The sequence below is a fragment of the Coniophora puteana genome, assembly GCF_000271625.1.
Source record: "Coniophora puteana RWD-64-598 SS2 unplaced genomic scaffold CONPUscaffold_8, whole genome shotgun sequence".
Taxonomy (NCBI): domain Eukaryota; kingdom Fungi; phylum Basidiomycota; class Agaricomycetes; order Boletales; family Coniophoraceae; genus Coniophora; species Coniophora puteana.
The window spans coordinates 1,580,955-1,605,182 of NW_006913060.1; the positions used below are offsets into that span (position 1 = coordinate 1,580,955).

A 24,228-nucleotide genomic window follows, 5' to 3' on the forward strand; every position below is an offset into this window, starting at 1 on the left:
CCACCCCGAACGCCACCTGTACGCACTTGGTTACGTGCACTACAACATTCTACTGGTTGCCACAACATGACTCTTCCTCGTTCACTACACCGGTCAGCCTCTCTAATTTGCATCACTCGAGATTACTTCTGATCGTCGAGTTCACGAGTAGGAAGGAATCGAGCATTTAGGTGAGCCGATTCCTGCAATACAGTTTACCTTATCTTTGCTCAACGACTGCACAAAGCTTGCTCTCTACGTGGTACGTACTCGCTACCTCTATCATCGCACATCATGCATCATGATTCATTTCATCAACAGGCTCGCGATCGGGCGTATCCAGCTAATACCACTGCTTATTATTTGTAAAGATAGCCAGTATTTATATTTAGTAGCCTTTAATATATAATATCAAGCTGCTTTGGAATTTTCGTCATGGATGGAATAAACCAGATTGAGTCGTATTCAATTATGGCAATTAGTTATTTAAATTGAGTTCACGTATTCGTGAATACGTGCACCGATACGAACCGACGTGCCCGGATCCGAGCCAATGGGCGTCATGAATTGGCACCAAAAAATCGGTGAACACTCCAGCCATCGGTTCGCATTGGTGTGTATCGGTGCATCAAAGAAGCACCACGAGATATGCTTCGATTCACCAATCCGCCCGGATTCCCACCGATTCGAGCACAGCACGTTTCCACTGGGCTCAAGCTGCTTCCGGGCATCGTGGAATAGGTGTGGGATATCATACTTCTTCCCTAGGCGAAGGAAGGCAGCCAGCCCAGTGATAGGTACGCTTTCATTCGCTGGACCGCAGTGGCTAACGCTCACGTCGTTGAATACCCCACGGGATACGCCATAGGTAGGATTCGCTCACCTGCGGTCGTATAGAGCCGTCAAAACGTGACCTAAGTCTCTCGCAGAATCAGGGAGATGCACTACGGGGCAGTTTTCTATCCTCCCTTCCCCATCGCCCCCACTTCCGACGGTAAACATGTCTTGGAATACGCTCGAACGCGCGCAAAGTATGCTGCGGTGGACGCGAAACAGAGCAGAGCGGTTCTCAGCGACGAGGATCACATTCCCGTCATCCCACCATGGCGTGCTTCGCTTGGTACGTGTCCAGTCTCCGTCAGGCATAGAGGCCTCATCCACCATCGTAAGAGAACTTTATCTTCTGCGTCTGTGTAGACTTTTGCAGGTTCTGGACAGATGCTATTGCAGCAGTGGATGTGAAGCTGAAGTTTGATGACGACAGAGGCAGAAACAGCGCGTGCAGGAGCGCGCGTTCGGGTGCTTTAGGCTGTGCGTCTTCCTATTGGACAGGGAGTTTAGGAGACCGAGCCGCGCTCCACTACAAGCAAGCCTCTCCCAAGTTTCCGTCAATACGAAACATGAATATTAGTGGACATTCTGTTTAGGCGCGAAATTACCCTTCACTTAGAGAGAAACAAGCGGCAGCTTGAAGGTGGAAAATATCGCATCCAGGCTATCAAAGTTACAAATGAGACTACTAGCAGCAAACTAGCAAAACGAGGGTTGGACGTTGCTGTGCGCCTGACAATCTAGCGGTTCCATCGAGAATAAAACGAGCATGCTACTGTCCTATACCCTCCATCATGATTGACAAGCTTGCTCCTGAGGATACAGAATTGAACGCTTCTCAACAGACACGAAGCCAAGTCAGACAACCTTGATGCATAACTCAACCTCAGCCACCGTTTGGAAGTTCATCTCGACTACGGAGGCCATATATGCCAAAGATGCCAAAGATACAACTCCAAATGGCTTGGAATCTGTCGGGTTTTGAAGCTGAGGCTGCCGGAAGGCACGTAGGGCATAATCTGTGCTCAAAGTCCTTAGAGATAGGAGCTAATGGCTCCATCGTGAGCAACGGAACAAAGCTGGTTAATTGGATCAGACAGGACAGCCCTCGATCTCTTCAGGCAACCTTCGTAAAGTCTAAGTAACCATGTCTTTAACTAAGGAAGCCACGGAAGAATAGGAACATAGTGTGCGGTGATGGGCACAATACAAGGGAGAGCGCGTTGTGCAAGGTCTCGGATCGATACAAGATTCGATTTCTCAGTCATGCCAACAAACCACCAACCCAGCCTCGTAGGCCTTTTCCACTAAGCCACATCACATTAGGACTACATGCACATGAAGAACGCTGCGTTTATATGGTGCGGACAAGCAAGACAATCTATCACGTTGGAAACCAAGGAAGAAGATTTGAAACATACGTACACGATCGCTTATTTCGTCGAGGCCAACACACCTTCATCCTCGACCGACAACTCATGCCACGCTGGTAAACTGAACAGCGAAGGAAGTTGACTCCAAGCTGTGAACCTGTTAGAGCCATGATTGGACTTAGCATAGTCCGAGCATACGCTGCAAACGTTTGCGTTCCATGACAAGTCAAAGTACTCCAGCGGCTCACAAGAAGGAGCAGGATAGAACGTCTTTCCCATGAGTACGTATCTATGCTCGGTGCACGAGTTTTTGGATTGGCATTGTTTCGGAAAGTTAGCTGGATCCAACCAAAGAAACGTCCTGATAGCACAGCTTTGGAAAGGCTGCCACGCGGAGATGCATATTGCCCTGTTCCTCGGAGAAAGAGCTGTAACCTCCCCTTCTTCCTGGACTCCGCACTGTATCTCCTGCAGCGAGCACTGCGTTAAACATGCATAGAATGCAGCAGGAAGGACTCGACGCAGGCCAGCCTCCTGTGCTAAATTGGCTACGTTGAACAACAGCGCCTTTCGGGAGGGCGAAACGATGGACTTCGAGCGCGAGTGCCACTCCATCCATGCGTCGGGAAAGTCGGAAACCAGACAGGCTTTGGCATCTTCGTAGAGCTCTTTGATCTCGTATTTCTTTCCGAGGCGGAGAAACGCTGACACGACGGGGAATGGAATAGTTGTCGCAGGAACTCGACGAACGTAATAACTGGCAAGGTTTCAGTATTCAGTACGATATGAAACTCAGGAACAAATCACACTTACCCTCGCCCATAGAGGGCTCGCAAGACGTGTTCGATATCGTCCGCGGCATCTTGCAGGTGAACCACGGGGCAGCCTTCGATCAATGTCTCCTCTGCTGAAGGGTGGGATGCGACGAACATGTCCCCGAGCACTTGGGAATACATGGAGAGGATGCTGCGGTGAACGCGAAAGGCCTTGGAGTCATCAGCGGATACGACGATGATATTGCCGTCTTCGGCCCATGGGGGACAGTGCTGCGGCATACTGTTAGACAGGTTAAGCATGGAAGATGAAAGCGCGGGACGTTTCGGAGCATCGACGACCTCGCGCTCAAATAAGTACATTACCCTGTGCCCAGGGTTGACGAAGAAGCCAATGAAATTTGCCAAAGCGCCCATAGACACCAATGCCGCGTGTGGATTGCGTTTCAGGACAGATGAAGCTTATTTAGTGTACCATCATGAACGAAAACGTCCACTCTTCATGGAAATGAACGCAATAGCAATCACTTCAACCTGAGCTGGAAGCCTAAGAAAGCGCAAAAGACCACTCAGAGCGGATCTACATTAACGTTACCACCATCGATATCTCAACTGCCCCCTCCCGCGGCTGTAGGCTAGAAAAGCGCCATCCTGCTTCAGAACCTAATCGGCTACTCTCTGAAACTCACCACCGCTTACGTAGACGCTGGTTCTTACAACGCGGGCATACACTTTGATGTCGATGGATTCCGTTGGCACTCGGACAGCGGCTCCTTATACGGGGCAAGAAGCTATGGGTGCTTTCGAATGTGAAGTAAGATCGTTTGCCGCTTATAGACCGCCACGACTCACCGCTATACTAGGTCACAGAATACGCTGGATTAATGCATCGTATATGAGGCGGTGAGTTTGGCGAGCTCGAAGCGCCAGGATGCCGACGGGACTCTCGCGCCGGCTACGTGAGCATTTCAGACTTGAAGCTTGAAGCTTGAAGTTTGAAACTTGGAGCTTTGAACGTTGAACGCTTGTATCTAATGGGGCCTCACTTAGTTTCCGTCTGCACGTCTCTGAAACCGGTCCTGGGGAGATTATGTTTGCGTTCATCAACTGATCAAGCGACCTGCATTACGTTTTCAGGCGGAGTCAAGGCGGAGTATGGATTTTCGTGGTGAACCGCACACTGCAGACAAACGGCGATTTTACCCGGGATGAAACCGGGAGAAAGAGGCGGCGAGATGAAAGCATTTTCCTCCGAGGTTTATAACCCCCTTTTACACAGGAAAAGGTATTCTTTTAGCCGATATTTGCGTTAATTTTGCGCTGGTAAAATGGACGGGTTACCGAATTTGGACTTAATCTTCCCGATTTGGACGTGTTTCTATCTAATCTCTGCACATAAATGCAAACTCCGAGGCAAAAGTTTAACTTTTCGTAACTTTTCGCACAGCAAAAGATGGGTGAAAAAGGCTTTCATCTGTCCTCCTTCTTCAATCACTTTTTGTAAGAGAAAAATGATAGTTTGTCTGCAGTGGCATGCGCACCGCCTTCAAGTCGCCTTCAAGTTTGCAACGCGAGTGTCTCAGGTCTCCCAAAGATCTCTTTCTCACTTTTTTCTGTTTCCGCGATGATCAATGCTTCGCCAGCTCGAGGAGCCTTCCACTCAGCACTTGCCTTAGCAATGGCGGATGCATGCTCGGTCTCTTCGAATGAAGCATTACCCTGCCCTTGCACTTTGTCATATCTTCGAACCTCCGACATGTACAGTCATTGATCTAGTTCGCACACCTATCCGCTACGAAACATAGATGGGCAACTAACCGACATGGTACTACAGGCTTTGGGGCCGCTTCGAGGCATAGGAGGATGGTTTCAATGAGGTATATACAAAGTTTCCAGTGACGGACACTGTTCATGGCTACCATCCATTTTTTGATACATATCCTTGTTCATCCACTGTCACAGATATATGATTGAAATAGCAGTTATGTCTGTAGAATGATTACCATGAAACAGCCACACTGTACCCGCAGTACACGCTTTCTCCCAATATTGATTGCTCAGAAACGACGACGGAAAATCCGAGCCCATGTGCTACTATCATCCTTATACTGCTTGATATCTGCAGGTCGTGGTGACTTCGACGGCATGAGAATTGATAACCTAGACGTTGGCGTAAACTGTCGTGGCAGATCTTTTGCGATGCTATCTTCTGTACGTTCGCTCTCTTGAGACTCAGAAAAAGTTTCGTACCAGTAGCGTCGCAGCAATGCTACTGTCTCTTGCTGGCGATTGAAGGGCTTTCTCCAAGACTGAAGCCGTGCTAGGTCAGACGACTCTAACCCGAAGGGATGTGGATAAACTTACGCTCTCTACGATGGAAAGTGCATTACTCAGGGATCTCATGGCCTCCGTACTCTGTCCCATTCGCCTGGAAAAGTGTAAGTAAAGCTCCACTTGATGACAGAGAAAGTCCAGGAGGAAAGCTTGAACTTCGGGCGTTTGACCAGAATGGAGTAGATGAAATGTCCAGTAGTCCAGTGCATACTGCAAAGCGGGCGAAACATCTATAGCGGTCAAAAGTTAGACCTCTTCCTGTTCACATTGTTCAAGCTGACGCCGCGATTGAACGCTTACCTCGAGGGTGATCCGGCAACGTGGACCTGAAGGTTCGGAAGCACCACTGCGTCAAGCGATTATGCGAGTCGCAGGGCTGAATATATAGGTACTGTGACCTAGATTCATCCGCTAGGTAGTCTCTGAGAGAAGGATGATAAATTTGGACAGGATCCAGCGGCGGCACATTGATGATGGCAGCTAAGCGGGCGGTTTGTTTCCGAACGTCTATACCCAACAGTATACTGATGGTGGATGCCGACAGAGGCTGAGCTAATGCAGCGATGTCGGACAAAAGCTCGGCTCCGGCTCGTTGTTGTGTAAGATCGTCTTCGGTACCTTGGCACAGGATGTAGTGGTAGAGAGAGTCGAAACTGCGAAGGTCAATATCGATGGTGTCCACTCGTCCGTTGTACAAATTTGATACGAGATTAAGGCAGTCGACTGGATGCTCCGCTGCCTCTACCCAACGAACAATGGTCGCCGCGGTAATGAACCGCCCATGGACGTGACTGGATAAGGAGGCGAGAATATCCTGAGTTGGCCATGGTCTCTGGCGAACAAAGTGAAGCTGCCTGCAAGCGTGGATAGAATTGAATGATTCCCTAAGGTATAACTCGATGTCTGGAGTGGCATCGAAGTCTTCAATGTGAATCGGGTACATGAAATCTCGAACGTCTTCGTTTTCTTGGAGTCCGAGATATAGTGGGAGAGGACGACTGGTAATCAGTATACGAGAGATGGGAACGTTGTGGTCCCGAAGTAAGTCGTTAAGAGTCAAAACCATTGGCACGATTGCACTTCTAGTAAACCAAGGTTGCGGAGGCTCTGCTTCGTCAGCTGCGTCTATTATGATGGACCTTGCCTCCGTCCAAGAACTCTTGAGGTTTCGTAGCGGTTCTTGAACCAGCTTTCGGAATTGATCGTCGCGTGGGTGATCGTCGTCAAGTAGTCCGGGATCGTCCTCGATAGCACGAACGATGGCTTCCTTGGCTCGACGGTGAAGGCAGCCGATCTGATAGGCAATAGTGGAGAGGACTTGGTTTGGATTGCTCCGACCACGTTGTTTTCTCGAAAAGAAGAACGTAGCCGCCAGTCGGTCCTGCTCCTTCAACCGCTGGGCAATGGTGTGGGCGACACTGGACTTTCCCGTTCCCGAATCGCCGAAGAGCCATACAATCTTCCTTCCGTCTTGGCCGAAATCATCCTGTAGGTCATTGAGGAGTTCTGTACGCGTTCCTGGAAGACATCTCGAAAAATTCCGACGTTCGTTAGCGTTGTACTCTGCTGCTTTAGCCGTCGCATTGTAAAGCTCCTTCCAAGTACCTATCCAGATATGTTGTGTTTCGGTAAGCTCACAGAAGACATACAAACATGGAGGTACATACTTGCTACTCCAGTCGACATGGCATGCGGAGTAAGCGCGATGTTATCTAGACGCCACGATCTATTCTCGGATCAATCCGCAACGTCAGGTGTACACCTAAATCATTAACGGACATGGAGGCTTAAATGATGTTGGGCTTTCATCCTGATCGTCACGCCCAGCTAATTATCACGTTATGCTGCACCAGCAACGTAGATCTACATAGGGAATAAGTATACCTCCCTTTTCTAGCGAGCGACCGAGAAGAGTAGGACACATCGAACTCGACATGGCATCGACTCGGAACAAAACAAAGATAAACATCAGCCCAAGATAATCCAAAATAGAAGCAAGCAAACGTTACAACGTGCTGATGTACGATTTGAAGGCACCGTCTACCATTTGCTTATGGTCAGGCGTGAACCCACCTAAGGGGAGGTAATTTTCTTAAATGTCGCTGTGCCTAGGGTGGACGAGAAGAGAGCGGAAGCTGCCAAAGTGCCCATAGATATCAACGTTGCGTTAAGACGGCGTTTCGGGGTTGGTAAAGCTTATTGGCGAGTTTAGCGCCATGAGCAAAGATGTTCGCTGGCCATAAACGTGAATACATCAGCATGCGCGCGGACCACTTCAACCTGGTCCGAAAGTCTGTGAAAGTGCAAAGAACATTTCGCAAAATGGACCTACGTCAATATCATTGCCAACGTGTCATCATCATTGTGACCCACCATGCATCGTGGCAAGTTCAAAGAAGCGCCTTCCCAAGTCACTAATAAGCAAGCTAAGTTAGGCTCTAAAACTCACGACCTCTTACGCTAACCCCAGTTGTTATGCAGCAAGCATGCGGTGTGATGTATACGAGGACACTGGCGTTCAGATGGCGGCTCTCAATACGAGACATGAAGGCGTCGATGCATTCGACTGTGAATCGAGATCGTTTGTCACTCATTAAACTAACTCTAGTACTCAAGTACTCACCGCCAATCTGTACAGGTGATAAAGCACTCCTGTTCAAGCATCGTAAAGGCGTTGGTTGTGTGGACCAGAATGATGAAAGGAGGTTCGCGCCGGCTACGTGGTTAGACATGATATCCAATGAGCAAACACTTAAGCGCTTGAGCTTGGTGGGTATTCGAGTGCGTCTGTACATCTCTAGACCTCATGTGAAGTGTACGCGCTGGTTTACGTTTCCGGCGGAGTGCACGATGAAATTTGGACTTTCGTGGTTTCGTCTGCTATCCCGTGTTGTACAACTTCCAATATGGGCGCACCCTTGTCAAACGTAGTCGTGACAGGGCAATTTCAGATTTGCTCAAAGTTCTTCATGAGTGTCATTTGCTACGAAATTCTCCTTACATCATTATCTACCTTTTCTTTTGCCATCGCATCAATCATATCCTAACTAAACGTCCTTTTATGGCTCTGGACTAGGAGGGAGAGTCCACCCCGTGTTCGAGCTAGTAGAGCGTCTTATAAGGTCACCCTGTTGATACCAAAGAATACGTCGCTGTGACCTGTTCGACTGGCCATGCCTTCCATACTCTACGACCCGCCTGCCGTTGGTAAGCCAATCACTGCCTTCGTATAAGCGTCTCAGCAGTGCGAGAACCTCGTCCTGACGATCAAAGGGCGCCCATTTCTGTTTCGAAGGTAAGACAGTCGGTCATAAGCACTTAGCACTTGTGGCGCCCTCACCTTCTCCACTACAAACATGGCCTCAATGAGAGACGTCTTAGCATGTATAGAACGTCCCATGGTCTGGCTTCTCTGTACAAACAGTTCCCCATAATTGCTCAAGAAGTCAAAAAGGAAAGCTTTAATTTCGGCGCTTTGATCAGAGTGCCGAAGGTGAAACGACCAGTGAGTCAACGCGTATCGGAAGTTGCCTGTATCGGTTTCTTCGCGAATATGTTGCTCAAGGTCGCGGTCTGTTCATACAACAAAAATTTAATCATTAGTTGATGATGGGAAAAAAGTTGGGTGCTCACCTGTCCGTCGCGGACGCAACATGCCCCTTAATTTCCGGAAACATGACTGTGCTAAGCGTGAATGCGAACTTGAAGGATGGACATGGAGCTCCTGAGACCTAGACTCGTCCCGCAAGTAGTCCCTGAGAGAGGTATGATATATTTGAACAGGTCCCCCCTCTGGTACGCATATAATGGCTAGGAGAGGCTCAGTACCTCTCAGGACATTGACGCCAAACAATGCGCAGATGTCCATCACTGACAAAGGCCTCGCCAAGGCAATGATGTCTGACAGCAACATAGCTCCGGTTCGTCGCTCAAGGTCACTGCCATCATGAGCTTGAGAGATGATATAATGGTAAAGCGAGTCGATATTGCGGAGATCGATGTCTATGGTGTTTACTCGTCCGTCGTACAAGTTCGCAACGAGATCGAGACAATCGGCCGGATGTTCCGCCAGCGCAACCAGCCGAACAATAGTTGCTGCAACAATAAAACGGCCCTGAACTCGACGTGATAAGGAAGTCAAGACGTCTTCAGTCGGCCAGGGTCTTCGGATGATAAGGTCCATTCGCCTGGAAAGGTAAAGTGCATTGAAGGAGTGTTCGAGGTAGGTTTTGATGTCATTCGTGGCGTCAAAACCATCAATTGAAACGGAGGAGACGTCTACCCTGATATGAGCACTTTGCGAGACAGCGACAAGCTGGGGAAGAGGTCGGCTAGTGATCAGTATGTGAGAGATTGGGACGTTAGACTTGTCGTGCAGCAGCTCAGCCATTTTAAGGATCATCAGCTCGATCTGACTCTCATAAGAAGGGTCGCATTCATCGAGCGCATCAAGAACAATGGTTCTTGGCTTCGTCCAAGAGAAACGAAGGGCTCTAAGTGGTTCCTTGACAAGCTTTTCGAACTGTTCCTCGAGCGGATGGCCGCTATGTAGTAGTCCAGGATCGTTCTCGATAGCTTGAATGATGACTTCTTTGGCATGAGGATGCTGACACCCAATCTGATAGGCAATATCAAGGAAGACATGGCCCGGGATGTTCCGTCTCTCCTGCCTCCGGGAAAAGAAAAAGGTAGCCGCCAGCCGTTCTTGCTCGTTCAGTTGCTGTGAGATGCTATGGGCGACACTCGACTTCCCAGTTCCCGATTCGCCGAGGAGCCAGACGATTGACGGCTTTTCCTCGACCAGCGCGTTCCGCAGACTAGAAAGGAGCTCGTCACGCGTCCCAGGGAGGCACTTGGAGAACGTTCGATGCTCGTTTGCGTTGTACACGGCTGCCCCAGCTGTCTTGTTGTATAGCTCTCTCCAAGTACCTGATCGTTACACATTGGTGAGCTGACACAAGATGAATGGACACGACAGAACGTACTCGTCAATCCGGTCGACATAGTTGAAACTTGAAAGAAATTCGCGATGGTCCACAGGCGCCTACAAGTCATTCTCGGGCGAACCCGCAACGCCAAGACGAAGGCTGTCAAAGATAAAAGAGGAACAACGGCAAGAACAACGGTACATAGCCTTATACTGGAATGATGTCTCCTTTGTTTGATATCATCCCCATGGATACATAACGTGAATTTATTGACTTGTGGTTGAATGAGAGGAGCCGTTCCCGAGGGAATGCCACAGAGCTGGGTCTATGGTTGTCTTCGGCACAGCGACAACGGGACATATATGGACACATGGTGTCAAAGAAAAGCAAATAAAGGTAAGCGACACGCGTGTGGCTGTGCAAGCTCAGCTGCGGTGCCGTGCTCCGTATCTCTTGTCGTATCTGCCTCATGCAACGCGCGCGGTTGAGGCCAACTCAAGCTTCTGCAAAGGCATATGTGGGTGCCCAAGCTCTATATGTGAATGAATGCTGCGAACATCCCAACATGAATACTGACAACCTCGGCAGCTGCAGTAGAATCGATGTTAAAAAATTCCACTACATAGAAATGTGTATATTGCGGCAGACCCGCCATGCCAATACACCGTGATAGATACAAGAACTTGCCTGATCTTAGAACAACAGTGTGTTAGTACATCTTTCAATCCTCCGTCAACTTGTTCCTTCTTGCATAGCCGAACGCCTGACGTACGCAGGATTCTGACGGTACGGTAGTAGCCAGATAAGAAGGATGCAACGATAGACAAGATGATATGTGTACACCAGTCCCACGTTGGTCGCAAAGGAACACAGAAACGTGTAGTCCTTGTATCAGAAATAGGTCCCCGGATCAAATACAGCAAGCCCACTTTGTATAACTGCCGGCTACATCGGACGATTGCGCAACACCAAGTCAAACTTTCGTCCTCCGAGTTAGCACCCCCAGCAAATCTCCAGTAGTCTTAATGTGGCAGTTTCATCTTGTGCTTCATGCGGCATAGTATCCTCCTCTCAGAAGAGATGACGAGAGCTTTTTACTCATGAAACAAACATCGACTTCAGTCTTTTCGGCGCGGCAACAACTTCGGGACCCATACAGACCCATAACATCAAATGAACCGAAAGGCAGAGGTAGGCGCGTGGCCCTCACTCCGTGTCTTCCTCACTATCGCACGAAACGCACCGTGAACTTGGTCAGCAGGTCTAGTATCCGATTACCCATATATCTTTCAGCAAGGAAGCTGATCTATAGTAACTAATGCGATATAACACAAGAGGGAAGAGATTGGCATGCATGCCACGCAATGGTGTCCGATGCTCAGAAACGCTCAAGAAGGGGTAGGAGTGGCCGCCCGAGCACTAGGCGAAGAAGTAAGAAGAGGCGAAAAGGAAAGAAAGTGTCAGGTCAAGAAGTCCTAGGGTAGAGTGAAAAGAATCAAACAATACTCGGTGCATGGACATGGATGGGTTCGTAACGATAGCGGTTGGGGGGGAGAAGAGGGTTGTTTGGTTTATAGATCCAAGTTGTTTCAGTATATTGTATGTATGAAAAAAGTAGTCCATGCATGATCCAGTCCGCGCAATTTGTGCAGTATGCAAACCGTCCGAAACATTACCACGGCATCACATCAAAAATCCCCAATTCACCAAAAGCGTACGTGGGCGTACGCGTGCAAGGGCGGAGAGCGCCTTAGGCATGGCTCAGCAGCACCCGGTCGATCGCAGCGTTGATCGTCTGCTTGCGCGGCGTGAGGTCCATCCCGAAATGCTCCTCGAGCTGTGTGCGGACAGCCCGCTTCGTAACCGTGTTCAGGTCAGCCGACGCAAGCACGTTCTGCACGGCCTGCTCGAGTTCAACGTCGCTGGGGCCTCCAGCCGCGCCGGCGTCGAAGTGGCCCTGGGGTGTGCCACCACCGGTAGGTTGCTGAGCAATAGGCATATCGAAGTAGTTCGTCCCCGGCCGCGATGGTGCGGGCTGGTAGATCGAGCCCTGCATGCCCTGCATACCGCCCATGCCTCCCATACCGCCGTACATGCTCATGTTGCCAGCCATCGGTCCCATAGCACCCATCTCGCTCATGGGCCGTATTTGCGACATCGGTGTGTTCCGTCCAGAGTTGAAGCCAGTCTGGTTGTAACCGAGAGGGGGCATCATGTTGAACTGCGATGGTGCTGGCGATTGTCCGCGCGCGGGTACCGGATCGTAGAACGTCTCCCGGCCGTAGACAGAAGCCGTGTGCGTCTCCGCGTAGGCACCGCCGCCAAACTTGGAAGGTGGTACCCACGAGCCGATGCTGTGGTTCGACTCCTTGTCCCAGAGCTCGTTTTCCTGTAGTGAAACAGCGATGAGCTACATTACTCCTCCATAAGAAACACGTAGATACGTACGTAGTCCGTCCAAGACTTTAGAGGAATCGCACGTGGGTCGAACTTGCCCTCGTCCTAGCAAACCGTTGGTTAGCCGCACCGATCTCAACCCAAAAGAAACGAAAAACATACGTGAACGATAATCTTCTTGCCAGACTCTCCAAGCACAAGACGCGTCGCACCCCACGAGAAATCATCCATACGCCAGAACGAGTAGAGCGGCAGAAGGAACGTGAAAACGGGTATAGCGAGGATGTAGAACAGCATCCAGCCAACCATGTCCCACTTGCGCCGCAGGATGAAGACCAACGCCTGGAGACCGTAGATAGCGCCAATCATGACAAGTGAGATGATGGGGATCGTCTCCTTCTTCGTGACGACCGAGACGATCAGGTAGACGATCTAGGGTAAGGGAAGTCGCGTAAGCGCCCGAAGTGGAGTACCAAACCATTACAACGACTCACGTATCCGACGGTGACCGGACCAACAATAGTCGACAACAGATCGACCATGACGATGAATCGCATCGAGAAACAGCAGAAACCGCACAAATTGTCCGCAAAGATCAGCTCGCTCATGTTGTGAACCGTCGAGTTGATCCAGCGACGACGTTGCGACAACAGAATCTTCCAATCATCGGGTGCGACAGTCCACGCGTGCGCGTCACGGACGAACTGTGTCTTGAACAGCGGGAAATGCTTGAGGAGAAGCGTGGTCAAGTACCGATCTTCTCCGAGGTGCAGCAAATTCTTCATGTGCAACGTGTCGACGCGGTTCTCCGAGTAATCTTCGATCATCTGGTTGGCGATGAGGAGAGGCTTGTGCGTGTCCGGGGTGCGCAGGCGATAGAGCGTGAAACAACCGGGCAAACAGGTGACGGAACCGAAGAGGGACTCGAAGGCTTTGGCCATGTGATGCGAGATGAAGTACTCGTAGACCTGCATCATCGTAATGAGTGACTGCTTAGGGTTCAGCAGCTCCGTTTCGCCGCAGACACCGAGAAGCTTCTTGTCGCGAATCATGCTGGACAGAACCATTCAGCCTCAATAATATCCCAAACCCAGAATGAGACATACGCAGAAATCAACCGGTTAACACCATGCGGCTCCACCGACGTATCAGCATCGACAGTGAACAGATATTCGTAGAACGTCGGATTAACACCAATAACGTTCTTGATCTGATGATACATCTCCAGCTCGAGCGGATTCATCGGCGTGTTAAAGTGAACCTAAAAAAATACCACATCAGCACCCAACACACCGACCAGCCATAGAAGAGAAACCAAGAACGCACCTTGTTGAAGAACCGCATAATCACCATCTGCGAATCACGCTTACCCCTGTTACCAGGACGCGACCGCTCCGACGGCTTGCCCGTCTTGACGACAACCAGATACGGCACAACGTGCCCCGCGCACTCGTACAAGCCCGAATACACCTTGCCCATATTATGCTGCTTCACGCCCTCCCCGAGCGACAAGAAGCTGAGCGGCTCCGGGTCGATATTCGGGTCCGCGCCGAGAATATCCAGCACGATGCGCGGCGTTGGCCGGTCGTTGCCCGAACCGACGATGTTTCCGTCGCAAATAACCAGGATGAGCTTGCGCTTGTCGTCGTACTTGAGCTGCGCGAGCGAGTCGATCGTCCGCCGGAGCGAGATCTCGCCCTCGGTGTAACACGGCACCTGACAGATCACGAACTTGTCGTGGTCCTCGGGCGCACGGGCCGCACCAAAGTTGACCGACGCGATGAACTTGAATCCGATCACGCTGACCATGATAATCGACAGCACGAGGAGAATGTACGTCGAGAACTGGCACGCAGGCGACTCGCGGTTGTCCACCATGCCCTTCAAGAACAGATTGCGGAGACACGTCCTCTGCGCAGCGAGCTGGTCGGATGTCATCCCGAGCTTACCGAGCTGCTTCGAGAGATCCTGGCCCGAGTTGTACTTGAACAGACCCACAACGCCCGAGTTCATGAACTGCGCGTCCGTGCCGCCGCCGCCGATCTGCGTGCCCGAGGGCGTCTGAATGGACGGCCCGTTGTTCACGTAGCTCGTGAGATCGTACACCAGCCCGTCGATGATGCCCACCGAGGAGCCCGAGTTGGCCAAGCTGGAGATCTCCTTGGGCGTGTATCCCATGTACCCGACACGGTTGTTCCACCGCATGACCGTCATAGACTCGAAGTACCAATCCGGGCGAGAGTCGTTCGTCGCCGCGCGGAAGTCGTGGTACTGCGCGTTCGGGTCGCTCGTGTTGCCGGAGTTGAGCTGGACCCAGGGGCTGACACCTTGACCTTCACCACTGCAAAGAGCACTGACCTAATGAACAGCACAACAGACGTCAGAAATCTACTTTCACCCAGACCAAACACTAAAAACCCACCTGGACAGGGAAAATATCGCTCGCATCCGTCCCACCATACTGCAAAATCGACTTGGTCGGCACAACACTAACAATCCGCTGATGCGTCGCCGCAACCTCCGTGAGATCGAAAACCTCTCCACGGATCGACGTGTACACATTATTCGGCGAGTTCTGGTACGAGTGGGACTGCAGCTCCGACGTGCTATACACGTGCTCCGTCGGACAGATAATGAGACCCATAATCGCGATAACGAACACCGCGCAGCCACAAATAAACCAGATGAGCATGTTGATCGCCAGCTTCTCGCGCCACGCCTGGCGCACGTCGGGCCGTTTCATGCGCCCGAACCACGTCAGGAACGGCGTGGGCACCCAGAATGTCAGCATCCACGTGAGCATCACCCAGCGCCTGCGTGCCGACGTCTCCTTGACCACCTCCGTCGTCTCGCCTTCGGCGACCTCGCCCGGCAACATCTCCTTCTGCACGAGCGCCTCCTTGTCCGCGTTCTGGAACATGTTGCGTGAGGGGGCGTACGACTCCGAGCCGTAGTGCGACGCGGTATCCTCCCGGTTACTCGTGAGGCGGCTACGAGCATCATAGTCGTCTGACCGCAACGAGTGCCGCTCGTCGTCATAGTCGTCGTACATCCCGCCGCCGACGCCACCGGCGGCGTGCTGCACGAGCGGCAGGTTTTGCTGCGACGAGAATGGGTCCGTGAGGTCGTGGTTCCCGCCCGGCGAAGCGTACGGTGCGTAGATGTCGCCGATGCTGCGCACGTCGAGACCAGCCTCGGCCTCGGCGTCACGCATGCGGTTGCGCTTCTGCTCCTCCGTATCGAGAGAGCGGAGGTGGTTCTCGAGCGCGTGGAACGCAGCGTGGGTTAGGAACACCTATCGCCAGCTTCATCAGCCACAGTCCTCTTAGACACTATAATACCACAGCTCACCTTGTACGTGCCCGTAACCAAATCCCTTTCCGTAAGCCCCAGCTTATCCCGCGCCTGCGCAATCGCCTCGAGCGGCGTAACCGCCGCACCAATCCCAATCGCCGTCAAAGCTTCCCTATACCTATCCACAAACTCCTCAGGTGTCATACCCGCCTCGAAAACCGTCACGTTCCGCCTCGCCACCTCCGCAATACACGCGCTGCGCACCTGCCCCTTCACGCTTCGCCCCTCGATCTGGTTCGGCAGCTGCGAGTCGTTCGGATTGACGCAAAACACAAACCAGTTCTGTGTATCGCCCAGCGTCTCAAACAGCGTGTCGAGCGCACTCCTAAACTCGCCCGCGACGCACGGTGAGCCCGCGTTCGGCGCGGGCCCCGCGTCGTCGTCGTCCTCATCAATCGTCTCTGCTGCCCCTGTCGTGCCCTCGCGCTGCGTCGGCCGCCGGCGGATCGTACCCTTGCGCCGCGTCGACGGCTTGCGCATCGGCTTGATCGTCTGCTGCGCTGCGACGATCGTATCCTCGTCCTTAGGGTGCGCCTGCGTCGCGATCGCCTTGCCCGTAAACAGGCCCTTGACGAATGGGTTGACAGACCCGGAGGTCTCGACGCCGTCCGACGCCTGCAAGCTGCCGCGGAGGAGAGAGACAAAGTCTGGGTTGAGGGCGTCAAGGTTACGCTCGAGGAAGCCCTCGGCAGAGTACGTGACCGGCCCGTTGAAGTGGTTCACCGTGAACGTGGGGAAGCCCGAGCGATCCATTGAGCCGACCTTGAACGACGAGTGGTTGCCCCACCGGCGGCCGAAGGCCTCGACCATGCTCTGGTCCGTCTTCTTCTGCGAGCGACGCGCCTGGTCGTCCATGATGTGGATGAGCCCACCCGGCTGGTTCTGCAGCAGCCGCAAGCACTCCGAGTTGTCGAAGTAAGGGACTGTGGGGACGTATTCAGCGACACCTTCCGAGGTGTACTCGGTGACGTGGTACTCGAAGATCTGCTTCTGGATGAAGTTTTGCAGACGCTCGTTGGCGAAATTGATGCAGAACTGGTCCAGGGAGTTGGGGCGCGATGTCATGTTCTGCGGGCCCGGGAGATCAACGAGACCAATGAAGGTATCGAAGTCGTCGCGGCACAGACGGGAATTGATGTGTTCATTGAGCCAGGCGAATAGGAGAGAGTAGAGGGTCTTGGCGAGGTCGTCACGATTGTCGGATGCACCATCAGTATCAAGGAAGACGGTACAAAGCTCCTTCTTGACCATCTTCGTCTTGTACGACAGGGTCGCCTCGAGGGCTGCAGGCTGAACGCCGAGGAACTCGGCGACGATGGCGAGGGTGTCGGTGTTGCGCACGACAGCAGCGTCGACATCGCGACCGCGGTCGATGGTGAACTCCAAATTGCCAAGGTGAAGGATGGCAGCCAAGAGCTGGCAGGTCTGTGCGACAGACCGCTTGGAGAAACCGATCGACTTGAGAGCCCCTTTCAGCTGCTCGAACCGGTTCGCATCGTCATCGCGGACGCCGTTCTGAGCGCCAATGTTCCGCTGACCGAGATAGCGATAGGCCGCCTTGTCGACCAGGCGAAGGTGCTGCCTCTCCTCGGTCGTCGCTCCAGCAACGAGGTAGTAGAAGATGTGGAAGTTGCGTTCGCCCGAAGGGACAGCCGCGACGCGGTTGCGCTCGAGGTAGTAGTCGAGCGTCTTGACGCCGCATAATCGGCCCCGCTCCGTAAATTGGAGCTCAGTGTACTTGCCATACCGAGAGGCGTTAGGGTTGAAGAGCGTCCGGGCGTTACCGAAGGATTCGATAACGAACTCGGCAGCGGGAACTTGGCTGGCGAGTTTGGAGCCTTTCTTGCCCGGGTTGCTGACCGAGAGCTCGAGGAGAGTTTTGATGGCGAGACGCCGATTTTCCGATTTTCCACTTCCAGTTTCACCGCTGAGAGAATGGAACAGTTAGATAGATCGCACGGACGATATAAATGCGAGAAATGCGGGAGAAGGGACGGAAATGGCTCCTCACCTGATTAGGAGGGACTGATCCTGGGTGGTTCTGCGCATGTGAAAGTAGGCATCGTTGGCGAGCTGGAAGATATGTGGGGGAAGGGGCGTCTTGTTGTCTTGAGTGTTGCGGTAGTCGGCGGCGTATTTGTGGAGGAGGGAGTCTGCGTTGGATGAGACATACTTGTGGGGGTTGACTGCGACGATGGCGTTTGAACCGATGGCAGTGTAGATGTTGTCTGACATGAAGCGTTCGCGGATGCATGTTACGATGATGTCATCTGAGACGGGGGAGAGGGTAGCGAGGTCGTTGACAGACTCGAGCCGCTGGAGGCTCATGCCCGTGGACTGTCTGTTCATGGTTGGAGAGGACGGCCCTCCTCTCTAGGCGAGAGATGCTAATAGGACGATATTAAAAGGAAAGACTGTAAAAAGTAAGATGGAGGGAAGAATGGGAGGGGCCTCGTCGTCGTCGGCGTTGGCAGCAGAGAAGGAGAAAAGGAATGAGGCTGAGGCTGAGGCGCGTGGACTGGAGCTGACAACGCCCAGGCTCGAGGGAAAACACGCCCGAAATAGCTCCTCCGGCCTTCCCACGCCGGCCACTCCGCGCGCCAATGATCGTCTCCCTTTATTTTCTGTCCCGGTCTTTCCTCCCCTCTTCCTCACCGCCTCCACAATGTGCCTTGCATGTGCCACCATTTCTGCTTGCCCATAGCCCCCCGTGTGGCCTCGGAATGACTCTGAGACCGCTGAGCAGAAATACAACGTACTTCCAGCTGCCTGTGTCTCTCACTCTGGCTCGTAACCACCGACGCGATTTACTCACGGAGCTTCGATCTAGGCCCTCCATTGAGAACCGCGACACATGGAGCTCGGCCAGTCGGCCACTTGTCGACTTGACCGCCCTGCACCGCTCCGCCGGGATCACCGTTTATATGGAGGTCCACCGCCGACTTCTTCCCGTTTCTCTCCTCCCTCGATCGTATCACACACAAGCCAGCTGGCATCCCAGGGTCTTTGCTTCGAACACGATGCCAGAGCTTTCTAGAACGGGTCTGAGGGCTGGGAAGACATATGCAACTTTGGACAACACCGCCAGGTAACTAGGAACAACGAACGGCGACGGCGTGCTAATATATCGTGGCTGAGCTCAAGACTCAATATAACTTTGCTCTCTTCACCTTACGCCTCTCCGAATCCTCCGGCTCACCCACCGAACCCCGAACTCGGTCGTCCGCTCCGTCTACACCGAACCCTTCCCAGCTCTCGGCAAGGATTGCAAACTCGTCCCCAGGAACTGGACCTGGAGACGCACCTTCGTCCAGCGGCTGCCCGCACTCGTACCCACCGTCCGCCTCCATCGCAGCTGTAACGACTCCCATCGCCAGCTTAAACGCGCCCTCCGCCTCCCTAGCCGCCTCCTCCTTCATCACCTTCTCCCTTTCCTCCTCCAGCTGCATCGCGTACGCACGCGTGATGTCCCGAGCCAGGTTAGGCGGCACGCCGCCCCGTGGCGCTCTGCCCCCGTTGTGCCGATACGCCTGTGACGGCTGTGTACGTGCCCTGGACTTGGCGACCTCATCCGAGAGCTGCTGCACGGCTGCCTTTGTTGCCTCTGGCACGTTGATGAGTCTGGGCTTGTTGGCGAGCGGACGGCGTTCGCTCTCAGAACGTTTACGTGCTTTGGGCTTCCGTGCGGAAGTGGCTGTTGAAGCCGCGGTTTGAGCCCGAGCCGCAGGCGATGTTTTGGGCGCGTCAAACGCGAACCGTGGCGAAGACTGATTGGTCGTAGGTATCGTTGCATCGACACTTGGGGCCTGGGCGGCAGTCGGTGTCACTGGCACATCAAAACCAGCGTGGAAGGGGAAGGAGACTTCGATAGGCGTCTGCGGCACATCGAAAGCAGTAGGTGATGACATCCATGTCTCGTTCTGGGCGTCGGGGACGAGCGCAGTCCTGCAAAAGGCGAGTTCTGCCGGGCCAAGCTCAACAGTCTCCTCGCCGTTCGGTGACGACCAGCCAACCAAGATAGGCCTCCTACTCGGGCTCAGAAACTCTTCTCCAAAGCTCTGCGTAAGACCATAGCTCGCTTTGTGGCATGCTTCAGCTAGAGTTCTGACGTCGTTATGGTATGAGCTCGCTCACCAAAATCAATGAACTCTTCCATGATGCCTTGGTCCGGGATACCATCCTCTCGCGGACCTGTCACCTGCATAAGCGAGCTGCATTTACGAGCCGCGAGTAGTCTCACCTTGACAGTCAAACATCTCTGTGCTTCCCGGACCCAGTTCCCCGTCGAGAGCCGCCATCTGAGCGCCAGTCACTCCGTCGACATTGAGGTCAAGTTTCATGCCCACGGCATAGAAATCCCCGCCCACATCACTTGGGCTCGGATATCCCAGCGCCTCCAGGTAGAAGTCCGCTGTATGCGTATCCTCAGCTGCGAGACTCGGGCACCCAAGTGCCTCCAGGTCCAAGTCCAGGTCTAGCTCCATGCTTGGGACACACGCATCGTCAACCTCCGGGCTCGGATACCTCAGCGTTAAATTGCTTCCAGACACTTGCATCCCGATACCCTCGCTCTCTGGCTTGCTGTTGACACCTTCATTTTCATCGTCGTCGGCAGCCGCAGGCGTGTCCTCGTCGAACGCATCGAACGCGAACATTGCCAGCGCCTCCTCCGCGTGCTTCGCCTCCTCCGCGTGCTTCGCCTCCTCCTCCTCTTTTTCGCGCCTTCTCGCAGCCTCGTACGCCCGTGCAAACTCGAGCGCCTCGTCGAACGTGCTCGCAGTCGTGGTGTCCGTCGCGCCTGAGCTCGTACCTGTGTTGCTGGAAGCGCTGTTGAGGGTAGAGACGACGATGTCGAGGGCGGCGGATAGGTCGGATGATGGCGTGGTTGTGGTTGGCGGTGCTTCTGCGGCTTGATCCATGATTTGCGTTTTGCTAATCTGGGTGCGTGTTTGCGTGTTGCGAGTGGTGGTGGTGGGCTTCAGAGAGTGGGAGTGGGGTTCAGAGAGCGAGGGTGGTCGAGTATAGAATGGGTCGGTGCGCTTTTGAGCGGGCGGCGGAGGACGGCGGCTGACAGTGGTGATAGTACCCGCACCGATGCCAATGACGATGTCGGATCGCATTGAAATGACTCTCTTCTCTCTTCCGGTTCTCTTTGTTCGGAACAAGATTGGTAGTAAGCACGGCGACATTTCTGAAAACGAGCACTTGTTGTTATTCGCGCGCGTATGACCTATGAAAACTGTGATTGATGACGCTGACACAAAATAAGCATCATGCTTTTTCTAGCTCGCCCGTTCGTCGGCGCCCCACACGTGGCGTGAGCTTCTTTCGACGAGCCACTTCACGGCGTCAAGTCCGTGTATGTGCTGGCTTATCTAGGCGCCAAATCATCCTTCTTCTGTGGCACTTCGAACTGCTGTATAGCCCGTCTTCCCAAGATCTCACAAATACCATCAGCGTCGTACATTCGCATCTTGAGCGGAACATCTGTCTAGTATCATGCCCCAGCACTGCGACCCATGGATTGAAGACGGCAACGTCGTCGTCGTATCCGCCGACGACTCCAAGGCCTTTCGCGTCCACCGCAGCATCCTATCTCGGTACTCGCAGGTGTTCATGGACATGTTTACCGCATCGCACGAGGGGGAGAGCTCGATCGAGGGCTGTCCCGTGGTTCGCCTGCAAGATGCGGCCGACGACATTGAGCACGTCTTATGTGCGCTATATGGTCGAGGGTGAGTGCGCCGAGCCCTTGAACTTCGCACCCCTGCCAACGCAAGCGCGCTCCATTTTTAGCTATCACATTCGTCTGGTCCCCACTACCACAGTCCCTTTTCCCGTAGTCGCGGCTTTCCTCCGCCTGGGGAAGAAGTACGAGATTAAAGCGCTCTATGAAGAAGCCAGGACTTGTCTCATGTCTGACTTCCCCGACACGCTGCCCTCGTGGCAGTCACGCACTACGTCCATCGTTTCGTCTTCCCGGAAGGCGTTAGCCATCAACGTGGCGAATTTAGCACAGGAGGGTGGCATCTTGAGAGTCCTTCCTGCCGCATTCTACGAATGCTTGACGCAATGTTCACTACGAGAGCTCGAGTGCGGAGTCAACGGAGAAGGAGAGATAGCTACGCTCACCCCAAAGAACCGGGCAATCTGCGTCTCTGCATGGAAGCCTTTCGAGAACTGTGCTGCTAAGACCTATTCTTGGCTCAAGTACGGAAATATTACGCCAAGTCAGTGTCGTTCCTTCGACTGCGTCAATCAGAGGTATTGGGTCATAAGTCTTAAGTTATACCCCACCTCTTCGTGCCAGCCGCTGGACCGCTTCGACTATTCATGGAACACTAATGTTTGCAACACATGTTCAAACCATGCAATTTCCACTCACACCAGCAATATAGTACAAGCTTGGAATGATCTCCCTACGCTTTTTGACCTCCCAGGATGGAAAGAGTTGGAAGATGAGTGCTTCATTGCTTCGGCGGAGTGAACTTACATCAGACCTTGGTTGACTACTCAGATATTGCATCTTGCCTTTGTACATCTGTTAAAGCAGCGCGTTTGCATGTCTATTCACCTTCACATTAACCGCAATGACCACACAATTCTATGCGAGGATCATGTCCTTGTTGGCGATTTAATCGTACAGCTAGGGGCTTGGATGTAGACGGAAGACTCCAGAACGACGCATTGCACGAGTATTCATACCTAGACTCGTAACCAGTCTAATCCATGTCATGCGCCTATTCTGTTTCAAGCAAGGCCTACTTATTTTGGTTTGGAAACTGCTGATATCGCTCGAAAGGTGAGGGAGCATGGATACTGATCGTAAGTACTTAGTCGATATTATGGCGTAATATCTTCCTCGTATATGGTTTACGAGTCCCTGAAATCAAACTTCGGTGATGCCTACGCGAGCATAGTTTGATGGAGCAATTGGTACTCTAACAAGGGGTGAAAGATAACGCGACAGAGTTGCAGCGACACAAAGTAAAGGATCAATCGATGAGTCAAAATTGAAGCTTGAAGGGCTTGGTGTACTCCTTTTAGTTCTGGAATGCCATGAAAAGGTATCCAGGGACAAGGTCGTACGTCGATGAAGCAATCTTTGAAAGGGGGAAACTTGCCAGGCTGAAGTTGAACCATTGGTTATCGCCGTTACAGGTAGAAACTGTGTCGGATTAGTAGCATGTATTACGAGCCGGGCCGGTCTAGGAGTCTGCGCAGCCCCCCAAGATCTAGAGGACAGATCATATAGCTAGAGTATTGTAGTCCTGCAGTGTATGTGCATGTGTTTCTCAGCGCTCAGCCTCCTGATCGGTTCCCAACTCTCGGCCCGCGAAGACAATGCGTGAGAGAGAGGCTAGACTGGACATCCGATGAACCAGGTCTGGCGAGCCTGACCCAGGTTTCATCGATGTACGTTAAGAAGTCGTGGAGGGGCTATGTATATGTATGGCTTATAGAAAGTTCCATCACAAACGCAGTGCAGATTTGGTGCAGCTTCTCTCCGGTATGATTGTTTGATCGTCTTGTTTTCTTGCTTCAGCGCTTACAGAAGATAATCTGTTTAGCTTCGCTAGCTGCGTCATCACTAAATCGGGGGGAAAAATTCGGGGCATAATGGAGGCTATGAGTATTATAAGATGACCGTTAATATAGTTGTGTTTGATCGTAAATGGTGACGGTTCAACATCGTTTAAGTGTTAGCCCACTATCTGATAACGGGATTATCATATCATAGGGCTCTTATCATTAAGTACCATATGGCAGTGAGCTTACCATGGCCCAAAATCAAAGATAAAATCACTCGCGATATGTTGAAGCTGAGAGGGTCGCGGAAAGTCAACGCACGCGTGACCAGCGGCGCGACTTTTCTGGCCAGAGCGAGCAGTGAGATCGGTGGCGTTGTCTCTTGATCCACAACCGCCACCATCTCGCTCGCGGCTTAGACTCCAGCTCGCATTTTCGTTTTCGTTTTTTCTCTCTCTTCGCCTCGCTCTCACGTCGCTCCCCCGTACCTCGTCTCTCCCTGTTTTTCTCCGCCATGGCTCCTCGCCTCCCCGTCTCTGCTCGGGCCACCTCTCGCCGGTCTGTCACCCCGACGCCGTCCAGCGTCCTGGCTCACTCTGGGACGTCTGGACCTGCTAGTCCTGAGGAGGACGAGCCGTTGTCGGACGATCTCATCCTATCGGCGGCTGACAACGCCGCTCCTGCTCTCGCAGAGGCCTTTGCCCCTGCACCTCAGCCGCAGGCATTTGA

The 24,228-nt window shown here is 52.8% G+C and overlaps 8 protein-coding genes across 8 annotated transcripts; 2 read left to right on the forward strand and 6 right to left on the reverse strand.

Annotated features, from left to right (window-relative positions):
* Positions 1–756: 756 nt before the first annotated feature.
* Positions 757–1,099, forward strand: CONPUDRAFT_145026 (uncharacterized protein; the record flags this gene model as incomplete). The annotated part of the gene is made up of 2 exons (XM_007772073.1): positions 757–776; positions 852–1,099. A coding segment is annotated over exon 2 (180 nt), but the record flags the coding sequence as incomplete, so codon positions are not given.
* Positions 1,100–2,243: 1,144 nt separating this feature from the next.
* CONPUDRAFT_58779 (uncharacterized protein) lies at positions 2,244–3,238 on the reverse strand (the record flags this gene model as incomplete). The annotated part of the gene is made up of 2 exons (XM_007771593.1): positions 2,244–2,940; positions 2,997–3,238. 2 exons carry the CDS (start codon positions 3,236–3,238, stop codon positions 2,244–2,246), a joined length of 939 nt encoding a protein of 312 aa, XP_007769783.1.
* A 2,104-nt stretch (positions 3,239–5,342) lies between these two features.
* On the reverse strand, positions 5,343–6,976 carry CONPUDRAFT_155337 (uncharacterized protein; the record flags this gene model as incomplete). Its single annotated transcript, XM_007772074.1, has 4 exons — positions 5,343–5,384; positions 5,447–5,520; positions 5,591–6,895; positions 6,958–6,976. 4 exons carry the CDS (start codon positions 6,974–6,976, stop codon positions 5,343–5,345), a joined length of 1,440 nt encoding a protein of 479 aa, XP_007770264.1.
* A 1,373-nt stretch (positions 6,977–8,349) lies between these two features.
* Positions 8,350–9,680, reverse strand: CONPUDRAFT_74253 (uncharacterized protein; the record flags this gene model as incomplete). Its single annotated transcript, XM_007771648.1, has 3 exons — positions 8,350–8,574; positions 8,631–8,863; positions 8,924–9,680. 3 exons carry the CDS (start codon positions 9,678–9,680, stop codon positions 8,350–8,352), a joined length of 1,215 nt encoding a protein of 404 aa, XP_007769838.1.
* A 21-nt stretch (positions 9,681–9,701) lies between these two features.
* On the reverse strand, positions 9,702–10,067 carry CONPUDRAFT_41861 (uncharacterized protein; the record flags this gene model as incomplete). Its single annotated transcript, XM_007771525.1, has 1 exon — positions 9,702–10,067. A coding segment is annotated over one exon (366 nt), but the record flags the coding sequence as incomplete, so codon positions are not given.
* Positions 10,068–11,474: 1,407 nt separating this feature from the next.
* CONPUDRAFT_83169 (glycosyltransferase family 2 protein) lies at positions 11,475–18,410 on the reverse strand. The gene is made up of 9 exons (XM_007772075.1): positions 17,981–18,410; positions 15,967–17,896; positions 15,038–15,910; positions 13,942–14,973; positions 13,722–13,876; positions 13,110–13,668; positions 12,778–13,047; positions 12,667–12,720; positions 11,475–12,607 (listed from the first exon to the last, which is right to left on the reverse strand). The coding sequence occupies exons 1-9, from the start codon at positions 18,316–18,318 to the stop codon at positions 11,969–11,971; spliced, it is 5,850 nt and encodes a 1,949-aa protein (XP_007770265.1). The 5' UTR covers positions 18,319–18,410; the 3' UTR covers positions 11,475–11,968.
* A 705-nt stretch (positions 18,411–19,115) lies between these two features.
* On the reverse strand, positions 19,116–21,171 carry CONPUDRAFT_166604 (uncharacterized protein; the record flags this gene model as incomplete). The annotated part of the gene is made up of 3 exons (XM_007772076.1): positions 20,210–21,171; positions 20,104–20,160; positions 19,116–20,047 (listed from the first exon to the last, which is right to left on the reverse strand). Exons 1-3 carry the CDS (start codon positions 21,156–21,158, stop codon positions 19,116–19,118), a joined length of 1,938 nt encoding a protein of 645 aa, XP_007770266.1. The 5' UTR covers positions 21,159–21,171.
* A 297-nt stretch (positions 21,172–21,468) lies between these two features.
* On the forward strand, positions 21,469–22,647 carry CONPUDRAFT_166605 (uncharacterized protein; the record flags this gene model as incomplete). Its single annotated transcript, XM_007772077.1, has 3 exons — positions 21,469–21,704; positions 21,766–22,179; positions 22,232–22,647. 3 exons carry the CDS (start codon positions 21,469–21,471, stop codon positions 22,245–22,247), a joined length of 666 nt encoding a protein of 221 aa, XP_007770267.1. The 3' UTR covers positions 22,248–22,647.
* Between the last annotated feature and the right edge of the window lie 1,581 nt (positions 22,648–24,228).

Excerpts from the sequence above, each read along its gene's own strand:
- CONPUDRAFT_83169 (XM_007772075.1), bottom strand. The coding sequence starts at position 18,318 with ATGAACAGACAGTCCACGGGCATGAGCCTCCAGCGGCTCGAGTCTGTC. Across the intron at positions 15,911-15,966 it reads TGGTTACGGGCACGTACAAG|GTGTTCCTAACCCACGCTGC; the intron begins GTGAGCTGTGGT and ends AGCTGGCGATAG. Across the intron at positions 13,048-13,109 it reads GTCCGGTCACCGTCGGATAC|ATCGTCTACCTGATCGTCTC; the intron begins GTGAGTCGTTGT and ends CCCTTACCCTAG.